Here is a 27,380-nt window from a genome sequence, read left to right as displayed (position 1 = left end):
AATAGTTCTTAATACTTGTTTATTATGTGTTATTCAGATAGTAACACTAATGTTCCTAACACATGTTCCCCTATACTTTCCTTATGCTAATTTTCTGACCATTATGTAAAAACATCTTAAACTCAACAATCAGTTTATAGCAACTGTTCCTATCAAATGGTGATACACCAAAATCCCAATTCTCATGAATTTTAACATATTCAAAGTACATTATTTAACCTAAGACTGAAAAACTATGCCTTAACTTTATTAAAAAAGATAGCCACATCAGTTTAATTACATGTGATACTACCTATTCAATTTATTAAAAATTGTAATAAACATAATAATAAACTAGTGCTCCAAACTTAGGCTGTGTATGGGAAGACACTATAAGAAGACACAGAGACTGCCTTGCAATACGAAGTACAGGTTCCTTCCAGAGATGGAGAAATAAAAGGACAAATCTAGTTGTCTAAAAGACAATTCACTGTACACATTTTATTTACAGTTTTGTACACTGTCTTAATATGGATGGGACCGCTTTTCTACTTGAGCCATTGTAACCAAAGCAAAATAACCTAAGTGATACAAAGTGTTAAAGTACAGCATAAAGATACAAAAGCAGACATACTAATTCTAGTTAGGAATGTAATTATGGTGTTACATTTTTATAGTCCACAATTATGTTTAGGGATCACACAGACATAGATCACTGATTTGAATGAAATGCATAAATTTGTAGCAAAGCTTTGTAGTTACAAAAAACAAAAAAATTACCAAAGAATGCACAAATTTAATGTTTATTCCACCTTTCTGTCGTATTCCTGGATCCTTCACCAGTGTTACATGAGGAAAAAAACAAAAGCAAAACAAATGAAAAACTGAAATCAGAATCACTAATGTTATCAAGGAGGGAAGCAAATAAATTAACATCTAGCAGCCATCAGCAAGAGGACAGCAAGGACAATGCTGTGACAGGAAACAGAAGGTTGCTAGACAGCTGTACTCAGACTCTCACACCAGCAAAGCCCGCTCCTGCGTGGAGTGGAACAGAACCAGATCTCTTCCTGCTAAGGTGATAGAAATGCAAGTTCTTTCTGGAATACTGTGGAAAGGCAGATGTGTATGTCGTGGTGATGCTAACCGGCTGTTACAGAGCAGGCCAGGAACACATCTGTGCGTTCTGGGGTGACGTATACTGTAATTCTTTGATTGGGATAGTGGACACACTAGCAAACATTGGGGGTGGGGGAGGAGAATGGACACAGAAGTAAAGACAAAGGCGAATGAGACTTCTCTTATATCTTAGCAACACTTGGATGGAATCAACTTCAGCGCAGTCCACTCTGCTTCAGTGAGGCTTTGGTTCAGCTCCCAATCTCGATTGCGTGACGCAGTCTCCTGTGAGAATACTCAGGTGTCTTCTTAAACAACAAACCTGTTTTTAGTGGTGGAGCCGCTCTTTGTAGCTGTGTCTGCGTGGGACTGATAACCAATCACTATCTTCGGAGGAAGTCCTAATCTTTCCTTGTATACCCTCCTACAAGACACAGGAGATAAGAAACATTAATATTTCTTTAAAAAAGAAAAGTCGTTAAATATATTTCATAAATCCATCATATTAGCCTATACATTAAAAAATGCAAATCAAAATGCATTTCTTTCAGTATAACTAGCAAAATCACATTACAGACATCTGTCATCCCGCCAGGCTTGTTTTTATTACTACTACTAATAAAAAGGTATGATTATTACTAAATCAATAACAAGTACATCAGGATCAGTTCATGGACTCACAGCAATTGCTTGGTTAACATAGCAAAATTCTATCTCAAAGAATAAAGTAATAATTATATTTACATATGAATTCTATTTTGCCTTATGTGTGTCAATTTCATAAACCAATTTTTAAATTAATTGTGACTACTTAAAAAATAAAATGTGATGCAAACTAAACAGAGTTTAAATATATGACTATCAACTACCATTCAGAGAGTCTAAAGCTTATCTGCAGTATTAAAGAAATCTCTCCTTAACAGGCCAAGAAGGGACTGGGCATTGTGGCACATGCACTTAGGAAGCAGAGGCAGGTACAATGGATGGGTGGATGTCAAGGTGTTAACAGTGTAATCTTCAGGGAATGCGCCACATCTAAAGGCTGAGAAGAAACAACAAAAGCTATAAAGAAATGAAAGCTGTGTGACTAGATTGTGAGTATAAAATAAGGCTGAAAAATGCTTAAGACAACAGCAGAGAGCTTTTTTCAAGGCAATTAGTATGAGATGACATTTAAAAAAATTTTTTAAAATAGTCTTTACCATTAAAAAAAATGTATACACACATACAGCAACAAGTTAAAAGTGTGTCAATTGGAAGCATTAAAAAAAAACTTAAAAAACTGAGGCTATATGTTTTTGATTTCAAAACGTTTAATAGTGACACAAAAATTCTGTAACAAATTCATTAATTTCTGTTTATTGAAGAAATACATTGCTACAGGTCAATGTTAATACTAAAAGATGAAAAATGAGAAGCCAACAATGAATTCCTTGTAAATCCCACTTAGAGTCAAACTTCATAGAGAATTCTAGCAAAACTGATGTGTGTGAATTTGTAAAAAAAAACAAAATTTACAAAACAGAAAAACTTACAAACACAGGGTCTCTAAATATGGACATAAACTAAGACATGCTACTTTCATGGAAATTTACCTGCTCTAGATAGTGAAGACACCACTGTTGCAAAATCATTTTACAGAAAGACAAACACATTCAACATTAACAGAATCCAAACTTGTAAGTGTTCATTAAAGCATTTACAAGGGAAATAAGTTTTTATTAATTTCAAGTATAAAAACTGCACACATAAAGGACATCTACATTTAGTTAATAAATAGTCAAGGAAGCAGGGAGGGGAACACAACGCACCCTATGTGTGTGACTGCATCTCTGTTTTCACATTCAGTCGTCCATATTGCTATCTTATCACCTTTAGCTCTAACATTGACAACAGCTCCACACACGTCATCACTGTAGTCATCAAAAGATTCTCCAATAAGGCACAGCAGCTAAAAATGAAACAAAAATTAACAAATTATATTGAAGATCTCTCTCTCTCTCTCTCTCTCTCTCTCTCTCTCTCTCTCTCTCTCTCTCTCTCTCACACACACACACACACACACACACACACACACACACACCCCAACAACTTAGAAGAAAGCACAGGTCTCTTCTATGTATATTTAGAAAACTAAATCAAGAACTGACATCTGAAATTGTTCAGGCCAAGGCAGAGGTTTGAAGCCATCCTGATCTAGAGACAAGAAGGCAAACGATAAGGTCTGACTCAGTTTGTTGCTGCTGTCTGTGAATGAAGACAGGGCACACACGCTGTGGCAAACCAATTTAAGAGAACTTGCAGCAGTGGGCTCCCTTTCACCATGTGGGCTCTGGGAATTAAACTAAGGTAGTCAGACTTGGAAGCAAGCACCCTTACCTCCAGAATCACACAGACCAGCTTACAAACTGACCTTTGAAAAAAAAATAAAAACAACAACAACAACAACAACAGATTATTTCTTTTTATATATATTGTACTCTGCCTGCATGTCTGTGGGAGGGTGTCAGATCACCTGGAGCTGAAATAACCGACAGTTGTGAGCTGCCATGTGAGTGCTGACAACTGAATATTAATCATTTCCTTTGGTTAAGAACAGCCAGTGATCTTAACTGTTGAGCAATCTCTCCAGCCCCAAGCACCAACTTTTAAAATGTCTACATTTTACTTTTTTACATTATCCCCCCCGCTTAAAAAAAAAACAAAAAAAATAAATAAATAAAAAATAAAAAAAACAGAACAATTGTTTTAACTCCTGAAAATTAGGCACACAGAAAGCCATCTCATTAATATCCATTTGCTCGGTTTGTTGACAATAATCACAATGACCAAAATGTATTTATGCTGCCATTAACTGCCATTTTCCAACAGTTTCAAAATAGAATTCAGTGGCATTAGATACACTGAGTAAAGGTCACTACAATTCATCACATTTTTTTTTTTTCAACCTACAAGGCTAAAAAGTCCTTTTTCCTATGGTGGCAGCACCCAACCTGGAGGTCACAACCCCTTTGGGGGCTGAATGATCCTTCTAAAGGGGCTGCCTAGCACCACTGGAAAACACAAATATTTATATTACAATTCATAACAGTAGCAAAATTTATGTTACAAAGTAGCAACAAAACTAATTTTATGGTTGAGTGCCACCACAACAAGAGGAACTGTTTTAAAGAGTTGCAGCATTAGAAAGGTTGAGAACACTTTCCTATGGCACTCCAAAAATGGTATTTATTCATACTCTCCTCCAAAAACATGACTAGATCTTTGCTTTTAACTGTTACTGATCCATATAAGTACTTATTCATTTAATAAGTGCTAACTGTAAATCAGGTACTGAGTCTAAGTGATTTAAAAAAAAAAGGCATTAAATTTGAACTTCAGTCCCAAAATTATGATCTAGAACCTGAACACAGAAATGCCTATGATTTCGTAGTTAGTGTAGCTCATAAAACCAAAGTGCTAAAGTATATTATAACACATTATTTAGTTTTAAATAACCAAAAATTTTATTACTTGTTTTCCTAATTTCAAATTTTAATAATTTTTAATTACAGCAATACTACAAATGAGTTGTAAAAAACTTCACATTAATCACAAAATATAAAATCCTATTATTCTTGGTTAATGAAGTAAGAGTGGAGACCTGATTGTAGAGGTAAAGTTAATATCCTTTTTTTTTTTTGAGAAAGGGTTTCTCTGTATCCCTGGCTGACTTGGAAATCTGCAGACAAGGCTGTCCTTAAACTCTGAGATCCGAGCAAAGGTGTACACTACTATGCTAGAAATCATTCACTGAACTCACATGTATATGATATGCCCCGGATGGATAAAATTTATTTGCCAAACAGCACATGCCTATAATGCCAGCAATCAAAAGGTTGGAGACTGCATGATCCTGAGCCCCAACCCCAGCCTGGATAGGTAGTAAAGCCCAGTCTCTAAAGAGCAAGGGCAAGTGACTGTTACTCAACAGGAAAGGCCACACCCACACACGCTAAGAACCTCTCTTCCCATTTCTACATGTATTTCCATTCTGTAGGTGTTTTCAGGTTAGTATAAAGATGTGTGTTTCATCATGGCATTTCCAGACTCCTGCTCTCCTAGCTTCCCTTCCCCATATGATGCACAACCTCCTCGGTGCTTCCCGTTGTCTTATCCCATCTGGGCCATCTTCTACTTCCTAGTACATGTCTTCTCTGTCCTACAAATATAGATTATGTAAACAAACATACATGTGTATTTAAAGCCTAAGTTCCACATATGAGAGAAGACAGCCATATTCTTCCTAAGTCTGGCTCATTTTCCTTAACATACTTTCCAGTTATGTCAAAAAACCAAAATGCTTCAGGAATTTACATGCCATCCTAGTACAAGGACCAGACTAATTTCTATTTTGTTCTGGTTTTAGTGTATGTGATCCCACAAGAGCACAAGGACTTTAGAAAAGGTGCCTTAAATAAGAGAAAGGAAAATATATCCTAAAGCTGTTTTTTCATTTTAAAGCCTTACTGTCTCTAGCCAAAAGCGATCGAGGTCACTTCGTCTCTGCTGCTTGTTCAATGTGATTAGCCATCGTCCTCCCCGTTTGTTTTTCTCATCTTCCCACATAGGCTCAATACCATCCTGCAGGATAAGAACACAGCATTAGACAATATTGTTACTTAGTCTGAGAGACAGTAACAGAATCAACAAGCAACACTGACAACTTTCCTTTCATTCCCTGTACCCCTGCTGTTGGCACAGCTTTCAAACATACACAAGAACTACATGCCAGAGGCATGCAACTGCACAAGTGTCCCACTTCCTCACTGAACTATCAAGTCCAATAACATGAACTGCAAGATTTCAAGTCACCTAAAGGTTCTGAAAATTCCTGAGCAGAAGCCTTTTAGAAGCTACATTAAAAACTATGTAATATGAGCTAACTAATATACTATCCTAGGCACCTGACAAAGGTCTGTTTATAAATATCTCATGGGTTTAAAATTAGCTGACGAAGTCAGTCTATTCAAGTATATCCAGGAAGGGCTGCACAGAATTAGCAAGGCTCGAAGTCAATCCCAGGATGTTCCCATGAACGACTAAGTCATACCACAGAGCACTGTACTCAAGCCTGGTAAAGCCAACTGCCTGAATTTGTGGCCAGTTTTTACAAATACCTGAATGGTCTGGTCCTGTAATAAATATAAACAATCATTGATTAGGCATACCTTAAAAAGTGAGTAGTCACAGCCAGGCATTAAATTACTAGACAACTGGATATGGTTGTATAGACTAGGTAAAAGAAAATAATAATTAAAAACATAATATGTAATGCAGGGTTTGGGTGCTTACACAGACACACAGACACATTTGGAAAATACAAAAAAACATAAAAGTATGTAGATTTGTTTTTCTTTTTTAACTCTATGTAGTTAATTTCTGAAATGGACAAAACATTCAAAGAAATTTGTAATGTAAACTAATACAAACAACTATCTCAAATGACTATTCTAACAAAAATATATTTCAATACATTTGTTAACTCATATAATGTGTTCGTGTATACTTAAAAATGAAACAAGCCATCAGTACCGCATGGTTCAGTCAATAAACCGTATCAGCTGTGCAAGTGTCCAAGTGTAAACACAGCAGTGATTCTCCAACCTGAAACAGTTCCTATCAGTGTGGGGAGTCAGGCACATGCAGGCATCACAGGCATATGCCAACAGGTGATCTGTGTTTCTGAGCTATCTCCCAAGTACTTAAACCGTGGAGTTGTTTTGAGATATTTGGCATCCACTTCTTAAAGGCAAAAGGCTGCCTGGCTTCTCTCTTATAGTAAGACTGGGTTACACACTGATGACTGTATTTGCTCCTCTCTACTGAGCAGAAGAGTTTATCTTAGTTACAAATCTTGAATGACATTACATGAGCATGTTCTCCTGTGCTGACTTTAACTTTGTCTACAATATTTCAGACAATCTTAAGAAAGAATTCTCCATCTTTCTTACCAAATTACACAGTATAATTCACCTTGAATAAACTAGTAGTATAAGGTATCTAATGACTGTTCCCAAACCACAACCTTAAGAATCTTAAGATTACACAGACTAAACTAAAGGACTAAAGAATTGTTTCTATAAAATCTTCTAGAAAGAAGTGAGAAATCAAGAAGTGGCCTAATCTGTTGACAAAGGCAAAAGGCTCTTACCACTCTCAGTTCCTGCTCCCAGGGCTCTCACTCACACTACTACCCTGTGGGGCTGCGCTCCACTAAACGAATCCTGGAGCCAGGTTTATACACACAAACAGGTAAAGGTCAGGCAGTGCCAACTACGTGCATACGTGAGTGGACATGGGACTCAAACTCTTTTTCCTTAGTAAGAAACTGAAGAACTACTTTTTGTATATGTAAAGAAGGCTTCAGTATTAAAGTGTTGTAGTGAATACATTGAGAGTATAAAAACCACTTGATCCTTTCAAGAACTCCAATTTAACTAGATAGCTACCTCTATTAATTAGAAGAGCTGAAATATAATTTTCATAAAAACAAAACAATGTTCTTAGAAAAGTGAATTCAGCCATTGTATTATTCTCTGTTGCCATTTTCAATGATGCAATGAATACCAAATATCTGTAGAGGCATTAGAAACACACTGAATACCAAATATCTGTAGAGGCATTGGAAACACACTGAATACTAATTGTGTCCTTAAAATATATACAGCTATAAATTTAATGACTACAATCTATTCTTCTCTGTGAACAAAATAGACACTGTTACATGAAAATGTTAATCACTAAATTCAGCATGTATGAGCCTAATATAAACACATAGAATAGTAACTCAAAACTCAACTTTTGTCTCTCATATTTCCAAATAGTATTTCCCTGTATGTTCTCTTTAAAAAAAAAAAAAATCAAGACAAATCAATTTTGAATAAGTTAGGATGCATCTCAATGGTACAGTACTTTCCTATCATATTCATGGTCCTGAATTTAATCCTTAGAAAACAAAAAACACTGTTTTAAGATAAACAATTTCAAAATATTTTAGGCATGGGTGGTATTTATCTGCTATGCCTTCCTTAGCAGGTAAAGACGGCAGGGTATCCCAAATTCTAGGATGCTAGGATATCCTCGAAAACTCAGCTACATCCTGTCTCAAGCAAGTACACTTCTTGAACAAACTTTCAGTTTATATTCTATTTGTAACTCTTGAAAGGTTTATGATCCAAGTTAACTTCTTCCTAAACTAAAGACAAAACCTAAAAAGACATTTTGATTACTCGTTGATAAATTATGATAAAATTAATGAACTAAGATCACAAACACTATCGCTGTCTTGATATTCCTGAGTCTTAATCTCTAAAAGTTGATTAATGAACGTCAGCTTTTGACATCCTAAACAGGTAAATTCCAGATATTATACTAAAAACTGTTTGCAGAAATGGGAATGTTTAATAAAGCTCTGTAGTACCCAGTTATGACACAGATATGTAGGTGACTGCACAGGAGAAAGAGAACCAAAAAAGCTAGGATAATAAAAGAGGAATCTCACAAGAAGATGAATACAGAGTATTCTAAAGGCTGACTATAATAAATATGTTTCTGTGTTTGCTTTGGTGCTGGAGATCAAACACAGGGCTTTTGTATATGCTCAGCAATGTAAAAAGTACAGCATAAATGCCAATTCAAACATTTGTGAAGAGATATTCATCTTTCATTGTGAATGATGAAATTCAACAACTTAAAAGTATAAGTATCTTAAAATTTACTTACGCCCAAAAGTCTTCAACAGTATCAAACTTAGAGATCAATCGAAGGTTTGCTTGCCAAGTTTTGCTTTTATCATTTTTAAAAAACCAGAGTGCCCACCTGAAAATAAAAGCCAGCATATAAACAGTTGTTTACCCATAATCATAGTCAAAAAGTAGATGCATCTACCAGTAGGAAATGGTATAAACTGTAGAAGTAACATATAATGAAAAAAAAAAAAAAAATCAATCCACCACAGTACAAAGACCAAGTCTAAGAACATGAGGCTACATGAAATATCCCCACACATACACAAGGCTCTACTTACATGAGGTACCTAAAGTAGTCAGATTTGGAGAGGTGAACAGTAGTGCTGAGGACTGGACAGGGTGGTGCTGGCAACTTAGTTAATAAACCAACTTTAGCTTAAAAGATAAAAATGGTACCAAGGAAACAGCACAGAACAAAGCACCTGCAATGGGAGCCTGGTAACTGAGTTTTGACAACTGGAACCCATGCAGAAGCCAGTTTTGGTTTGCCCTGTGACCTCAAATGTGTGTTATGGCATATGAAACCTCATTGTTTATATACATATACACAAAAATAAATATTTTTATAAAATACATTGGGATGGGGGTTTCCAAGACAGTTTCTCTTAGCCCTGGCTATCCTGGAACTCTCTTTACAGACATGGCTGGCCTTTAACTCAAAGATCACCACCTCCCTCAGTGCTAGGATTAAAGGCATGTGCTGTCACACCAGGTTCTAAAATACGTATTTTTTTTTTTAAATCAAAATAGGTTTTGTTATACAACAATGTAAATGTAATTAACATTACTAGGCTGTAAAGATTTTAAAAGAGCAAAAGGGGCTGGACAGGTGACTCAGTGGGTAAGGGCTCTGGCTACTCTTGCAGAGAACCCATATACAATTCCCAACACCTACATGGTGGTTCAATTATCTGTAACTAGTTCCAGAGGATCTAATGCTCTCTTCTGGCCTCCACAGCCACTGTACACATACGGTGCACAATCACAGATGCAGGCCAAACACCACCCATACACATAAAAACAAATCTAAAAAATAAATAACACAGAAAAGGTAAGATAAATTGTTATTTGTATTTTATGACATACATTTGAACCTTGAATAAGCCATATTCCTGGTTCCCACAGCCCTCACTCTGCCCTGTGTTTATGACTACATCCTTCAGAGGCATTCCTTCTCCTTTAACACTGATCCTACAGACTGACAACTGAGAGTATCTAAAACCAGTCATAGCTAACTTTTCTCTGTAAACCTATCTTGTTCACCACACCCTTACTACCCAAGTCAGAAAACTACTCGGCAGAAAGCTTACCTGTTCTGTAGAGGGTGTTTGATATAGTGCTCTGGGTTAGCAACCTCCTGATTAGACTCTGTTTTTTCCTCTTCCACAGGTGGGGGATTAGTGGTAGGAGTGGTTTCCTAATGGAAAATTATATAAAGTAGAATTTTAAGTTTTAAAATATAACCACAACAGCAATACCATAAACAAACTGGATCCAACGAATGAGAACAGTTGATTTCATAAGACAAACTACAGACCAACCTTTAGGACAATCAACTCTACCTCTTCATAACAAGATTTCTCAAATTTAAACATGATTTTATAAAATGTACATCACCCTATCTGCACATTTTTTTAAATCAAAGAGTATGCACAATATTCAATGATCCGACATTCCTAACAGATGTTAAAACATTATACAAGAGCTGATGACATAGGTCAATAGTAAAACCTATGTCTAGCATGCATAGAGCAGGATGTTCTATTTCCAGGTTCACCAAAAATAAAGATGTACTCTATGTTACTGAGGTAGAGCAGGGGAGGTTCAAAGCTATACTCTGACAAGTTTAACAACTACATGGAAATGGTGAAAAAAATAAAAAAGTCATTTTTCAAGTGAACAAGCCAGCAATAGAAATCCTTAGTAACTTCATATAAGACTCATTGCTTGAAAGAACAGCTGTTTGGAATGCTCAACAGGCGATAATGAAAGAAGGTGGACACTAACTTGAACTTCAGTCTTCTTTTAGACAAAGCTTAATAGCCACCTAAATTATAAAAAAGGAGCTTAGGAATAATTTAAAGTATTTACCACTTTTCCCCTTGCTGTTTCCTCAGACTGCTATAAACTGAACTTAACACATAGCCAAAGAAAGGCATTAGAAGCTAAAGCAAACACTAGAACACCACCTCCCATACGCATGGCACCTATATTTGGTTATCAGATTAAAAAAAAAAAAAACTTTAAAAAGATTTACTCGTATATGTATGAGTGCTTTGCCTGCTCATGTATCTGTGTATCCCCAGGGCACAATGCTTACTAAAGGTCAGAGCAGGCTGTTATTGTCAGCCATGTGAAAGCTGGGGACTGAACCAGGGTCCTCTCGAAGAGCATCAGCTAGAGCTTTAAAATGCTCAGCCATCTGTCAGATTCCATTTCTAATAGACTCCAGCTCTAGGCATCAAACCTAAAAGTTTGTCTTGTAGGTCTTAAAACTATCACTTCCAGCCCAAATATCATCCTTAAACTGACCCAACACAAATGATGGATGTGCCAAAAGGCTTCAAATTAGAAATAACTACCGAAAACATACTTAAAAAAAAAAAAAAGCAGCCTGTAATATGTTCAGAAGCTTTATTCTCTGCATCCATAAAAATTATTCAAGGGCCAGGTACTACAAACCCAAACCTAATGTTCAAGGTTGTATTCCTGGAACTCACATAAAAGCCAGACATGGTGGCAAGCACCTTTGACTCCAGTACTTCTATGAAGCAATGAGATGAATCACCCAAAAGCTTTGAGACTGAGTTAAGCAGGTATTATATATGTATATACACAATAAACAAACACACCAACAAACAGACACCACTTTAAAAATAAGTAAAGAGGCTGGTTAGATAGCTTGGTAGGTAAAAGTGTTCACTGAAAAGTCTGTAAACCTGGTTTCAATCCCTGGGCATTCACATGGTAGAAGGCTGCTATAAGTTCTCTTGCCATTCACCCCATGCCCATACACAAATAAACATAAAAATATAAAGAAATAATGTGGCATCAACTATGTTTGATGTTGTTCACAACTAGATTACCAGTAGCTACGGTACTTAGCCATAATTATGAACTTAGTAACTGAATAAATGTAAACATTTATATAGAATAACTAAGACCCTAAAATTTATATGTAGTCAACTACATAAAATCATTCTTAATATATACTCATTAGCCAATTTAAGTCTTCAAACATTATAATCACAGAAGAGCATGTTCTCCCTGACTAGCTTTGAATCACAGTGCTGTGCAGACAAACAGTGGGGCTCCATGGTTCTGAAGAGAGGAATAGTGGCAATGGACTTGCTAACAATGCACTACATAGAATGAGTGGCAGAAAAGTGTGCCACAAAAGCCATGTTATAGATAGATCCTTGGTCCTATGGTGACTCTGAGGTTCATAGTGTGACCTTGGGCAGTCTACAGAGAACACAGTCAAAGTCTCAGAGGCCACAGTGTTATGAAAACTCAAGTCCATATTGTCAAAATCCCTTTCAGCTTCAGATTAAGCCAGAACAAAGTTGTATCCTAGGAATAAAAGTCATGGCATAGAGTAAGGTTTAAGTCCTAACAACTCTTGGTGGTGTTAAGACATCTACCCATAGACTCAGCCTCCAAATATAAAACTGCACTCTTCAGAGAGAAAACAATCTTGAGCCTCTGTATTCAGCTCACAATCTACCAATTAAATCAAATATCACTTGGTAAAGAATAAGTGACTAATACTCAAAAGATTTTTTAAAACAACTCAGATAACAATTACCAGGCAGAGTTAACCACAATTAGCACTGAGATACAAACTATCCAAGCAAATGCTTTTAGATTTATTTTATGTGTATGGTGTCTTGCCTGCACACATGTATGTGCACTATATGTACATGCACTGTATGTGCACTAGCCACATCAGATCCCCTAGAACTAGAACCACAAATGGTAGTGTGGGTGCTGGGAACCAAACCAAGGTCGTCTGGCAGAGCATCCATCCATCCATCCATCCATCCATCCATCCATCCATCCATCCATCCATCCATCCATCCAAGACAGGGTAGCCCTGGCTGACCTGGAAGATGTGCCTACTTCTGCATCCTGCATGCTGGGGTTAAAATTACATGCCACAACATGCAGCTAAACACAAATTTATCTTAAAGGTTGTTTCCTACAGAGTACAGATGATAGAACTGTATTACATCTATATAATGTTTAAAAACAAACGTCTTTAAATGGGCATGGGAGGCTAAACCAAGACTCAATGTTCCAAGCCAGCCTATGTTGTTTGGCCATTCTGAGATCAGTCTGTGCAACTTTGTGAAACTCTGTCTCAAAAACAAATGTACCCAAGGCTGGAGAGATGATTCAGGGGTAAAGAGCAATGCACTGGTTGTTCTTCCAGAGGTCTCAGGTTCAAATCCCAGCACCAGCAAGGCTCCTCACAACCATGAAACTCCAGTTCCAGGGGATCCAACACCCTCACAGACATTCATGGAGGCAAAACACCAATGCACATAAAATTTAAAAAGTAAACAAATCACTTGAACAAAAGTAAAGGCTAACTTAATAGATGGCTATTCTCAAAATAGTTTAACACATTTTTAGCCTAACCGACAGCCTACCCTTGACAGGTCACAGCATATAAGTGCATTTCACAAGGGGAGACCTTAAGAAAGAATAAAACTGTAAGATGGTACTGTGTTTAATGTAGACGTTCATAACCAAAGTCCGTGAAAGTAGAGGTGATTTACAAAACTAGAGTTTGGGTGGTATACTTCAGTAACCACAAAGGCCTCAGATGTCAAGCTAAAAGTACACCTCAGTTGTTGGGTAAGCAGTGGAAGACATTAACTAGCAGGTCAAAGAAATCAAATACCAATGGCAAATAAGGGAAGAGAAAAATATCATCAGTCCAAATGCAAAGGGCAACCTGGTTTTAGATCAAGAGTTCAATGGGTCAAATATAATGTTCAGTATTGTACTTCAGGGACCCCAGGCTCAATAAGCTGCTATACCAACAGTAGGAAGCTGTAAAAGGAAAAGGTCCTGCAAGAACAGGATAAACTGAACAACTAGCTGCAAAAACTCAAGCCTTTTCAAGGTTCTGTAAAAAGTATCACACGTCAACAAGTTAATGCTATCAATGTGTCACAGTTCTAATGTTATCTGGCTGTTTCCTGCAGCTGTTTTCTCTAATGTGATGAAATTTTCAAGTCTCACATCACATCAATTTTGTGTCAGTTCACAAAATCTTGGTATGCTTAAAACCTGGGATAAGGTTTTAAATATCCAAACTGTCACCAACTCACAAAGAGATTATTAGCCCTCCAAGCCCTTTATTTGTGTCTACTACCTTCATCCCACAAAAAACTGATTTCTCTTTCATTTTAGGGAAGATCATGTAACTCTTAATCTTCATTTGAAGTGTATAAAATTCTTTGGTTCACCACATGACTTTCCTAGCAATAGTATAGATTCAAAACAGTTAACTCCAAGTATGACCTGCACACTATACCCACTGCTGGTCTACAGGAAATTTAAATTATTGAAATATAAAATAAATATTTGGAAATGTTTACTACATTTGATAGTGATTATATATCTACTGAAATCAATCATACATTTTTCATAGTCATATGTCATTTTGTAAAAACAGTACCTTTTTTGGAGCCAAGTTCTCTTATAGTCTAAGCTGGCCTCAAGAAGATCAGGTACAGATAAGCCTCTACCAACCAATTATTACTAAGTGTGTATAGGGGAAACCATGGTCCAAATTTAGTTGTAGTCCCTATTTGACAATCCCTTTAATTAATAGTGTGAAACTTTTTTTCAGAATAGGGATTTAAAACTAGAACTCCCTATAAGCATCAGTTTCCTTAACTGTGAAATAAAGAGGGGCTTTAGTGATAACCCAAGAGTCTGGCATGAAAGTGATGAACAGCTGACAACTGCAATTAGTCACAGCAACCTCAGGTGCTATGAATTTGGAAGAGCCAGCTGAAGAGTAAATGAGGCATACCAAGATTTCCAAGTTCTGAAGTGGTCTGGCTAGTCCTTTCAACTTTACCATGAGGAAAAATAAATTTAAACTACAGAAGCTGAGTTATTAGCATTCATATCTCAGCAACTTACCACAGAAGTAGAGAACAAGCTGCCTGGAGCGTGCACTCTAAATCACAGTCCTTGACTCAATAGCTTCTGTCTACCCCTCAGTTCTTACAACTCTTCCCAGCTCAATGAGGCACACACAGCGAGTGTGGATACCCATGAAGAAAAAAAACATTGAAACTGGTTACCTGTTTGGAAATATCTACCACTCTGATGCCAACACTTCCCTTCCCAAAGAAACTTGAGTAAAAAAGTAAGTTCTATGCCAGTCGTAACCAATGGATAAAGCATGACCAATAGCCTAGCTCCAGTCCCCGTGCATTTCCTCTCCCTTCACTTCCTCAAGTTCCATGTTAGGAAGAAAGCACTATTACAACTGACAGAAGTCCACATCTAAGTTATACCCTCAACATCTCAACAGGCGAATGAGGATAAGTAAACACCAGAGAAACCACACTTTATGATTTTAAAACTGAGAACTTCAGCCTCACAGCTCATGAAAACTGGGCTTTCACTTTTTGTTGTTTCTTGTTTGAGACAGGGCCTCACTGTAGCGGTGTACCTGCCTCAGCCTCTGGAATGATGGAATTACAAGTATGAGTTTTTACCTAATCATTACTAAATAGTTACGATCAGACAGTGTGCTATCTCCATGTGTATTATCTTTATATTCAACCTTCACAATGCTGAAGAGGTAGTGAGCAATTCAGAGCATTTACTATCTTCCAAAGGACTGAAATTTGTTTGGTGCCCAGAAACCATGTGGGGTGCTTTACAACAACCTGTAATTCCAGCTTCAGGGGATCCAAAGCCCTCTTCTAGCCTCGGTAATTAATCAGTTGCACTCGTGTCTACACAGACACAGACACACAGACACACACACACACACACACACACAGATACACACACACACACACTCTCTTAAATTTACTTATTAAAGTATTAAAAACTACAGTTCAAAGTGATTAAAATACATGTGATGGTTTGCATATGCTTGGCCCAGAAAGTGGTACTATTAGAAGGTATGGCCTTGTTGGAGGAAGTGTGTCACTCTGGGCTTGGTGATACTCCTCCTAGTTGCCTGAGGATGCTCAGGCTGTTCCCAGCTTCCATTGGATGAAGATATAGAACTCTCAGCTCCTCCTGACCATGCCTGCCTGAATGCTGCCATGCTCTCACCTTGATGATAATGGTCTGAACCTCTGAACCTGTAAGCCAGCCCCAATTAAATGTTGTCATTTATAAGACTTGCCTTGGTCATGCTGTCTGTTGACAGCAATAAAACCCTAACTAAGACAATACACTAGTATAAAAAGAACACAAGAATGCAGATGGACAAATGGTAACTGGATCAATGCAGACCAAGCTGCAGTACCTTCAGAACTGCAGTAAAAAGGGGTAAGTCAAAGGACACTTGATTAAAGACCCTAGATTACTCAATTTCCTCTCCTACTTCAAGCTCTGCAACTGCTATCCCGAGTTCAAACATAAAATAACATTCCTAGAGGAAACAAGCAGACTGTCCTCACTATACACACCTAAAAGAGATCTATGATTTTACATGAACATAAAACAATTACAGGAAGCTGTAACAAAAAGAATATCCAGCCAGGTAGTGATGGTATACACATTTAACCCCAGCACTTGGAAGACAGAGGCAGGCAGATTTCTCTCTGTTCAAGGCCAGCCTGGTCTACAGAGCAAGTCCTAGAACAGCAGAACTACACAAACAAAAACAAAAATATTCAAAAGACAAAAAAGAAAAACACCTTCAAACTAAAATTAGTATTTTAAAGACTAGGAATAGGTGAAACTCCCACCCCATCCTAAGATTAGCCTAAGAAATTAGCCAAAGAAATCCAAATAAAATAAAGAGAAAACAATGAATGAATGAATACTAATAGACTGATCAGAAGTGACGATGGATTTGAGCTGTCATGATCAGTCTTTTCCAAGGTTGGCTTGGAGGTAACCTAAGTGTAACTTTCTTCATCTGTCCTCAGTCTCTCAGCTCATCAGACACCATGCCACTCAGGGTCAAGCAAAGTGTTGTTCAGTCCTGTGTCTGAACAACACCAGAGGTGACATCAGAGGTGAATGTCAGTCTGTTCTGCCCCTCCCCTTTTGTTTCAAAACTAAAAATTAGTAAATAAAAATAATAGAAGATTGGTGGCCTCAAAAGTTATGAGCACTCCAGTGAAACTATACCAAGAAAAGGGGGGTTTGGGTTTTGCATGGATCATTAAACTAAAAATTATTGTCAAAAGAATAACACCACACAGAAAACTAACTCTTTTTAACCAAGTTATCCCATAGAACTTTCTGGAGTCACTACAAAGTCTACGGTTATAATGTTAAGAATTACAAGACAAAAAGGACTATTTGACAACCATAAAGCTCAGAAGCACCAGCACAATGGAGGAAAACAAGCCATTGTAGTAACTGAATGAAGACCTATGAATGGCTACAACACAAGCTGGCACAGAATGGCTTCCACTTTCACAAGAAATACCAAACAACAGGCACAGCACTGCTCAGTCACCAAGTCAAGAGCCATTTCCGCACACTTACTTACTTACCTGCACACATTTTCACCCCACTGTCCTCTCTTACCCCCCACCCCAAGTGAGTAAGCTGTTCTTCCCAACAGATCCTCCTACTTTTTTTTCACTTTGAGTTTAACTAGAATTGTTTGCATGATCATGGAGGGTGCAGTGGGTTATCTGCTGGAACACTGGGAATCTCAGTGGCTATACCACTGAAGAAAATTAGTTCCACCTCGGCCAATTCATGGACCTTTTCTTTAAAAAAGAAGAAAGAAAAATGGAGATGCTGAGCTAACAAAGTGAGACAAGAAACCAAGCGGCAAGAAAACAGACTGGTACAACTAACTCACTTAGGTCCGAGGAAGGGAAGCAGGGACACAGTACATTAGACGGATAAAAGCGAGTTTAATTTAGGTCAAAGTGCAATTGATGTGCTATAATGCCAACATGCCCATTATAATGAAACCTTATCTAATAAACACAAGTAAGACACCAGTTCAATGGCAGAGCAGTAGTAGCCTAGCATCTATAAGGCCCTAGTTCAGGTAATAGTGGTGTTAATATAAAGAACTGAAACACACCAACTATTGTGGTCTGCCTGACCCAGACCTTAATTTTGGCCACATCAGTGGAGCCTTTTTCTTTCTGTCCAGCGGGCCTGTACATTTAGACTAAAACAACCTAGCTTTAATGTAACCTTAAAACAAGGTAAGAGTAGTAGACTGACTACTCTCTATTACTGAAGACTCTGCCTGGCCCATAAGACAGACCAGTCAGATAATAGAAGAGTCCATCCAGAAGCTAAAGCCAAACTACGAATCTAAAATTATATTCAAATTATTTGCTTTTTTCCCCCTTCAGAACTTCTATCCAACAATGGCAACAGAATCTTTTCCTTATATACCATATAGGTTTTCAGGGTTTTGGTTATTAAGCCAGGCCTCATAGGCCGGTAATTCCAGAAACAGAAAGATGTTGTTTAAGGTCTGCCTAGGCTAGAGTGAGAGAGCAAGGCCAGACTGAGGCATCAGACTTCCTGTTTCAAAATAAAAATCAGAGCTTAGTAGTATACCACTTGCCTACTCAACAGTACCTTAGACTGAATTCCATTTTATTAGTATTAATAAAAGCAGAAAGATATATAATATGGAATTTACTATAAAAAATTAAGGGACTAGGCAGTGGTAGCATATATTTTTTCTTAAAGAATTATTTAATGTATCTGAGTACACTGTAGCTGCCTTCAGACTTATCAAAAGAGTACATCAGGTCCCATTACAGATGGTTGTGAACCACCATGTGGTTGCTGGGAACTGAACTCAGGACCTCTGGAAGAGCAGTCAGTGCTCTTAACCACTGACCATCTCTCCAGCAGTAGCATATTTAATCCAGCACAAAGGAGGTAGAAGCAGGCAGATCTCTAAGTTGAGGCCAGCCTGGACTATAAAGTGAATTCCAGAACAGTCAGGATTACACAGAGAAACCCTATCCTGAAACCCCTTACCACAAAGGGAAGAGGAATAAAATAATAGAAGACAATACCTAAAATAGATCTTATTTCAACAAATAAAACTTCCAGAGACAGGAATGGGTTACATCTTGTTGAGCCATTGACCAAAGGGATCCCTAAGACACCCCAGCCTCACCCCAAATATCACAAGGCTCTTCTTGGTTGCTCTTCACAACCTGATTGCTCTATTGCTGAAGACGATACTTTGATTTGAAGTCACTAAACACAAAGTCCAGCTGGTGCCTAACTAAAAGCCTCACCCCTACTGACTAGCATCAGGGTACATGAAGGTACTCTGCATGCTATCAAGAGAACAGTACCTTACTCAACCCATATCAGAGAAGCTGCTTCTTGCAGTAGATGGGAATTAACAGAGACCCACAACTGGACAATTTGCAGAATCCTGAATGGGATATCTTCATTAAAACCTTCCTTCATTAAAGGTTCAGGGATCTATGTGGAAGAGGGCAGAAAGACTGTAAGAGTCAGAGGTGAAGAAACTCCAAAAGTGCCCCCAGCACTAAAATGGAGAAGCAGACATTGGCTTCTACAATGGTAGTTGTTGATGAACCAAGAAGCTATCTGCAATTGATATAAGTTGGCAATGGAAAAATCAGTTTTCTCCAACTGAATGTCAAGGATGGAGATTTATATATTCCACACTGCAGGGTAGGTCCCACATCCAGGAGTAAGTGGCCAACACACAAACAAATTCAGTGGTATTTTCATGAATTTTTTGTTTTGCTTTGTTTGGCCTTCCTTTAAAAAAAAAATAGGTTAGTCTTCTGATTGTTTTAATTTTTGTTTTAGTGGGAGTTTTTGAAAGAAGAAAGTGTGGGCAGAGAAGTGGAGAGAATCTGCAAGAAGTTTAGAAGAGGGGGAAAACACAATCAAAACATTGTATAAAGATTTGAAATTAAAAATAATAAAACTCGGCAGCCAAAAAAAAAAAAAAAAAAAAACCCGAGGGGGACAATCATCACTAGTCAGAAATGTAGGTAGACAAAAGACTATGGGGATGGGGAGATGGCTCAGGAGTTAAGAGCAGTTGCTACTCTTTTTGGAGGATCCAGGTTCAATTCCCAGCACTCACTTGATGGCTCACAACCTGTTAAGTCCAGCTACAGGGAATCCAATGCCTTTTTCTGGCCTCCTCTGGCACCCACATACATACATACACACACACATATAAATAAATAAATAAAAATACACAAAAAGGGCTTTTCTTTAAAAGTATTAGACTATGACAACAGATTAAAAATTACATTAACTTCCTTAGTAGTGGGTACTTGGGTTCCAGGTTTATTACTCTAAACCATATATGTACATATGAATTTATGTGTAAATACATACAAATTCCATTAATTTATGTGCATAAATGCTTTGTATACACACACACACACACACACACACACACACACACACACACACACACACACAGAGTGTCTGGTGCCTGTGGAGGCCAGGTGTTGTATCACCTAGAACTGATGTGAGATGGCACGCTTAGAACCAAAAATTGAAGTCCTCTGAAGAAACAGCAAGGACTGAGCCATCTCTCTAGCCCTTCATTTCCATGTTAAGCATTGCACTTTTTAAAGGAGAGCTGAGTGACGTTAGGTTACAACTAACTATAATATAGTTCACTTGACTAGCACCATTTTTAACTTTTCAATTTGTTAAAACGTGTATTTTACTTAAAACCTCATATATAGGAAAGGTTACTCATCACCGCAATATCTGAATTTATAAATAGTTGGAAAGGGCCTAAGTACTGATCAATACAAAAATAATTTAAAACTACATGATATAATAATATATAGTAAAACTTTCACAATAACTACTGCACAAAAATGGCCAATAGAGTGTGCATGGCTAACATCTATTAAAGATATTATACTGGTTTGTAAGCATGTAAACCTCTACATAAAAGAATGAATTAACTCCAGCTCAGTTTAATATCCTACCTTATATCCCTGTATAAAATCTGTGTATTTAACTGCCCATTTAGTTAAAAAAGAAAAAATTGACTCAGAGAACAATATCAATTTCATATTACACTAAATAATAACCATCCACACACTTTTAATCACTTTTAATTTTAAAGAGTTCTGGGTCACCTTGTCTCAGTAACAGAAATAAGGTCTGGAAGGATGGTGCACAGCTTCAATCAGAGCATTTATAAGGCAAAATCTCTGAGTTCAAGACCAACCTGGTCTACAGTGTAAGTTCTAGGGCAGCCAGGACTACAAAAAGAAACCCTGTCTTGGAAAAACAAAGCAAAAACGTGGATAGCAAGCTTGTTAGAAATGTCTTAGTACTTGTAGAGGACTAGAGTACAATCCCAGCAACCACATGGTGGCTCACAACCATCTATAATGAGATTTGATGCCCTCTTCTGGTGTGTCTGAAGACAGCTACAGGATACTTATATAATAAATCCTTTTTTAAAAAATTTAAAATTTTACAAAAATATAAATTCCTTATCTACAACCTTTTAACTTATCTAAAACATAAGAAGAAAATATGTACATTTCACCTTTCTATTAAGGAATCAGATATTACTGCCTTTGTGACACTTGAAATGAACAGATAGATATATTACAGTTAGCAAACTATTGTCCCCGAGAATTCATATGGCAATACTAGCACATTGACAAGGCATTAAAATCTTCCACTGTAAAAGTAAAGAAAGAGCATTATAGTTAATTTCTGCTAAGTACATTGACATGACAAGCTTAAATAAATGTTAATATATATGCACTACGGCTTAAAATTTCCCAAATATAACTGTTACATTCTAATGAACCTCTCACTAAAACTGCTTAGTCTACAGCAAGTAAATTCCAGTTTATGGGTTGTTTTCTTTTTACAAATTCACTGAAACTGGTTCCACTAGCAAAATATCCTAAGAAGCAAACAAGGAGCCAGGAGAAGGGAAGCAGTCATTTGTCTTTCAAAATCTAAAAGTTCTAGCCCAAGCACTAAAGCATGGCTATTATTATACAATGAGCTCTACAGATTTGTGGATTTGTCATCAACAACTTCAACAAACTTTAAACAGAAAATATTGTAAAACCCAGTCTAAAAATGTACAGATTTTTTGTCATTATTTAACACGGGACATATCTTTCTGTGCTATCTGTATTGTACTGGATAGTATCCCAAGTATATAGCAGGATATGCAGGTAACACGCAGTTACACAACTGTACGAGGCCTGAGCTATCTCCAGGTATTTTCTAAAATTCTATGCTTTGATTCAACATGATCCTGTAGGTGCCAGCTACACAACTTTTAGTTTAGCAAAGTCCTCCTTTTTGATATCAAAAGAGGTTGATATCAAGCTCCCTTTCTGAACTTACCCTGCATGCCAGGAGATAGATGGTGGTGTGATAGTTAAAGACACATACACTGGGAAGTAGCTGCCTTAAAAAGTCAAGTCATTTTGATCCCTTGGTTTCCTCATATGTGAAATAAGAACACTCCCACTTCTCTTACAGAACTACATTAAATTAATATAGCACCTGCTGAGATGCTGGCACACACTATGTTAGCAATTAATAAAGAACTGCCTACATTAAAAATAGCCGCTACAAAAGTAAACAGTCATTACTAACAGTAATTAACACCCCCCCCCAACTTACTTGCTTAGAACACTAAATCCACATTCCTGGAAATAGTAGACAGGCTTGTCATGATTAGACATAAATTCACTCAGCTTCCCACCAATTTCCATGGAATATTTTTTTAAATTACCATATAGGTGAAGAAGCACTGACTGTCACAGACACACACTGACAGCTACTTGCTTCTAACTATAAGCCAAAAATAATTCTTTTTGGGACTAAAGCAATAGTTTCTTCTCTAGATGTGACTAGACTCTTTAGAAGTAATTTTTATGATAAGGACAGGAAAGGAGACAGTACCCGAGGCTGTGATCACAGGCTTCACATTGCTTACTATCAGCATGCAATGCTTCACATTGCTTACAAGATAGTCAAGAATTTTCCAGCAGAAAAGATAAACTCATGCAGAAGTGCCTAATTTTCAGAACCTAGATTAAATATAAGCATTAGGGCCACACAAGTGAAAACTATCATCTGTAAATACTACATTTCAAAAATCAGAATCACTTTACAATATTTGAGCCTAATTTTTCAAGAATGAAGAAATTTCAATGTTCTCCATCACGGGGAAATTTAAATGAGACTATATAAGCTGAGCTCATTTCCACTTCTCAGTCATCTCCCTGAGAAAGATGGCACAGCACAACTCAAAATGTCACAGAAGATCCATCTCCAGTGTGGCAGAGTATGAAAAGGAGAAAGGCCAGAACAGCTACTGCACATGCCCTGTAAGTGCTTCTTTCTGCTCAATTTTATATCCCTAACCTTCTACAGTGGCTCTCAGCCTTCCTAATACCGTGACCCTTTAATACACTTCCTCATGTGGTGACCCCCAACCATACATTATTTCGTTGCTACTTCATAGTAGCAATTCTGCTACTGTTAATAATGTAAATGTATTTTCCAATGATCTTAGGCGACCTCTGTAAAAGGGTTGTGTCCAACCAGTCTGAGAACTGCTGTTCTAGAAACTAAGTTTCGGGCTGGAGAGATGGCTCAGTGGTTAAGAGCACTGATTGCTCTTCCAGAGGTCAAATCCCAGCAACCACATGGTGGCTCACAACCATCTGTAACAGAATCCAATACCCTCTTCTGGTGAATCTTAAGAGAGCAACTCACATATATGAAATAAAATTTAAAAAATCTTTTAAAAAAATTACGTTTCATGAAACTGTATATTCAGGTTTGATTTCTCTAAGTCAAACAATTATGCAGACTCAGATTATAAAGTGAAGTGAAATTTGGAATAAATACCCAAAGTTTGATTTAGTAACAAACTAAGAAAATGAGTTTCTCACTAAAGAAAAAAAATTGTCAAAGTCTGCTTACCAAACCATCATAAACCACTAATAAACACATTACATTTTATAGCATTTAGTTCTTTTCCATATGTATGGGCAGTTTGCCCACATGCACAGATATGTGCAACATGGCATGCCTGTGTGAGGGCTCTCCTCCAACTCCTGTCAGACAATCTGAGCTGCCATGTCAGTGCTGGGAACTGAACCCGAGTCTTCTAGAGATGCTTTAACTGATGAATCTCTCTAGCGGCTTTTAATGCTTTTAAAATATAATTTCATTTACACATTTTTGTATGTGTGTGAGCTTGCCTTGGTGTGGACCTGGAGACCAAGAGAACTTTGCACCACCAGGGTTCTAGCTCACAGACTCAGATCCTCAGGCTTGGCAACATGCACAGCACCTTACCCCTAAGCTATCTCGCTAGACCCTTTTTCTTGGATTTTATTTTGCTTTGAGACAATGTAGGCCAAGCCAAATTCAAAACTCTGTTGCACCTCCACTTTTGAGTGCTCAGACTACAGGTGCACACAACCATGGCAGGCTTCTCCTAATCAGTGGTCTCAGCTTTCCTGAAGCTGTGACCCCTTAATGCAGTTCCCATGCTGTGGTGGCCCCATACCATAAAACCATTTTCATTGCTACTTTTTAACTAATTTTTCTATTGTTATAAATCATGTTAGCCATCTGTGTTTCTGATGGTCTTAGGCAACTCTTGCTAAAGGGTCCTTAGACCCCACAGGTTGAGAACCACTGCTCTAAGTGTTTATACAATTAAGCACACCACCAAAACAAACAAAAAAGAAACTCAAGAAAAGCTCACAAGCTAAATAAAAATAGCAATGACCAAATAAAATTCTTAATTTTTACAAACTTCAATTGTAATCCAACAGTAGAACAAATCATGTTTTTTTTTAATGACTTAAAACTGAAAATGTACCAGTTTAGTTTCGTGGTAGGTAGAATAAACTTAGTAAATGCACCAGGCCCTGAGCTAAATCAAGCACCCAAACCAAATCTTTTAGTTTGAAGGAAATCCTGGAACTAGCTCTGTAGAACAGGCTGGGGCTCAAACTCAAAAGAAATCCAGCTGCCTCTACCTCCCCAGTACCGGGATTAAAGTAGCCCACAGCTACCACCAGCTCCAATATCTTACAAATATTAAAAATACTGTATGACTAGCCTATAAAGCAAGGGTGTCTAACAGTAAAAAGAAAACAAGCACCTCAATGTCATTTTGCATACTGTCTCCAACTAGTTTCATCCTTCACACATTTTAGGTCTCTTTTTTTCTCTTGTCCTATATTTACACAAACTATCCACATCCATCTGGTCACCAGGGGAAGAGCATTTTACCTCTGACCCCGACACTGGCAGTTAGGCCCTACAAGAACTCACAATAAACAAAGCACAGACCACATTTTATATAACTTTGTATCATAAATATCATTTAGTACCCACCCAAAAGGTATTAGCAACTCTAAGTGTTGACTCAGAACAAAATCCAATGACTACATTGTGGCTTTAGCACAATCCAAGACTTAAAAAGAACTGAGATGCCATAGTTCACATTACTGTTTTATTGCTTAGATCTTCTTAGTTTCACCTCTATTATTACCTGCAATATTTTCCTCTACCACCGGTAGGGAAGGTACAGGATTCAGTCAGAAGTAGACTGCAAAACTTGTCAAGAGTTTAAGTTAAATGTAAATGCTTCCCCTCTCGTTCTTACACTGATAGTCTAAAGTTAACTTCACCAACAACTTATGAGGCAGTTTTGCAAAATGCAGGAAAACTGATGTCAAGAAAAAAAAAAAAATAAAGTACATCATGCCTCCACCTTCAAAAAAGTTGTCTTGAATTCTGCCAAGACAAGACCGTTTTGCAAACTAATCAAAATTATTCAGTCTATGGAAAAATTTTAAAAATATCTGGCAAAGGTGGTTTGTAAAGGTTTCTGGTTTGCTGGTCTATGCCTTTATTCACCGGGAATTTATCACACAGGTGTGACATTCTTTAAAAACCTGGGATGAATGACCAGCTGTTGGCAAATCCAAACAATAATTAAAATAAAAAAAAAAAAATCACCATCTCCTGGCTACCAGGTTTACCAACATGATGCTCAGTGTACATCTTGCCTCAATTAGTTTTAAAATAGCGCTTTAAATAAGAGGGAAGCAGTGTAGAGTAAGGAGGAAACATCAATGGAAAAGCAAATGTTGAGAAGCCTATGTGATGGTTCGAAAAAAGCGCCTGAATTTCGATTCTCGGGACTCCAAAAGCTGTCCTCTGACCACACGCAAGCCGTGGCTCGCACCGCTGCCCCCAAGCTTAATTTTTTTTTCCTTTTAATTTAAGAACGATGATCTTGAAAGTTCCTATTTCCAAATTTAGTGTTCGTTGGATATCTCCCAGACGATCTCGTCGCGTAAGAGCAGAAGAATCTACACGGTCCTCGGAGGCGTGCGCGCTGCGCCCAGAGGATGAATGAATGGAAGTCTGGCGCGTGTGAAATGCAGGTCTACCGCCAGCCGACCCGCGGCCGCGATCGGTAGGCCTCGCTCCTCCCTCTTCCCTCCTCCATGACAGCCCAGTCCCGGCGTGGAGGGGCCAGGACAATGTGATCACCTTCTCAGCAGGCCCCCTTCCTCGGCCCCGGGAGGTGCGCGACACGACCCCTGGGCGTGCTCCCCACTCAACGCCACAGCCCCCAGCTCCCCGCGGGACGCGCTCGCCCTCATGCCGCGCCCCACCCGCCCGGCCCCGCGCGCCCACCGGCTCCGCCAGCCCGCCCTCCTCCTCAGCTTGAGAGCGCGGCCCGCACGAGGACCCCGGCGGCCGGACGCGAACGACGGCTAGGCGCCGCTGCCCCAGGCTCCCTCCCGCTCATTCGGGTCGGCGCCCACCCGCCCCGCCAACCACGGTGCCCGCTAGGAGCCGCCCGCCCCACGCCCCCCCGAGACCCCCGGCCGATCCCCGCGCCGGCGGCCCGAGCCGCCCTCCGCCGGCCGCATCATCGCGGGGCCGCGCGGCGCCCCTCCCCCACCGTCCCGGTGCCCGGGCCCCTACACGGCGTGTGCGCTCCACGCTGCCGCCGTCTGCCTCCGGGCGCCGAGGCTGCCCGCGGAAGGTCAGGCCGGGGGTGGACAGGGGCCGGACGCGGCCGGAGGCGCTGTGCGCGCCGAGAACGCCGTCCTGCGGGGAGTCCCTGAGCGGAGGGAGCCAGAGCGCGGGGACCTCGGGGGTGGGGGCCGAAGGCAATACTCACCGGTTCCACAGTCGCCATCTTAGATCGATCTGATCGCACAACCGCTCCTGAAGGGGGGGCGAGAGGAAAAAAATGAGATTCAAACCGGATTGGCCGGCTCCTGC

At 38.6% G+C, this 27,380-nt stretch overlaps 1 protein-coding gene across 1 annotated transcript; it reads right to left on the bottom strand.

Moving 5' to 3' along the window:
• On the bottom strand, window positions 1–27,380 carry EIF4E (eukaryotic translation initiation factor 4E). The gene is made up of 7 exons (XM_080915178.1): window positions 27,277–27,380; window positions 10,199–10,305; window positions 8,863–8,958; window positions 6,309–6,372; window positions 5,608–5,721; window positions 2,910–3,049; window positions 1–1,522 (listed from the first exon to the last, which is right to left on the bottom strand). The coding sequence occupies exons 1-7, from the start codon at window positions 27,292–27,294 to the stop codon at window positions 1,408–1,410; spliced, it is 654 nt and encodes a 217-aa protein (XP_080771304.1). The 5' UTR covers window positions 27,295–27,380; the 3' UTR covers window positions 1–1,407.

The sequence above is a fragment of the Micromys minutus genome (assembly GCF_963924665.1).
Source record: "Micromys minutus genome assembly, chromosome: 4".
NCBI classification, from domain to species: Eukaryota; Metazoa; Chordata; class Mammalia; order Rodentia; family Muridae; genus Micromys; species Micromys minutus.
Note: the sequence above shows the minus strand (reverse complement) of the source record. Positions and strands in the feature narration are given on the sequence as shown.

What these genes read in the sequence shown, in the direction of transcription:
- EIF4E (XM_080915178.1), bottom strand. An exon ending in AAACACCCTCTACAGAACAG is followed by an intron (nt 8,959 to 10,198) that starts GTAAGCTTTCTG and finishes TTTTATTTTCAG; the next exon opens with GTGGGCACTCTGGTTTTTTA. An exon ending in ATCGCTTTTGGCTAGAGACA is followed by an intron (nt 3,050 to 5,607) that starts GTAAGGCTTTAA and finishes TTTCATTTTTAG; the next exon opens with CTGCTGTGCCTTATTGGAGA.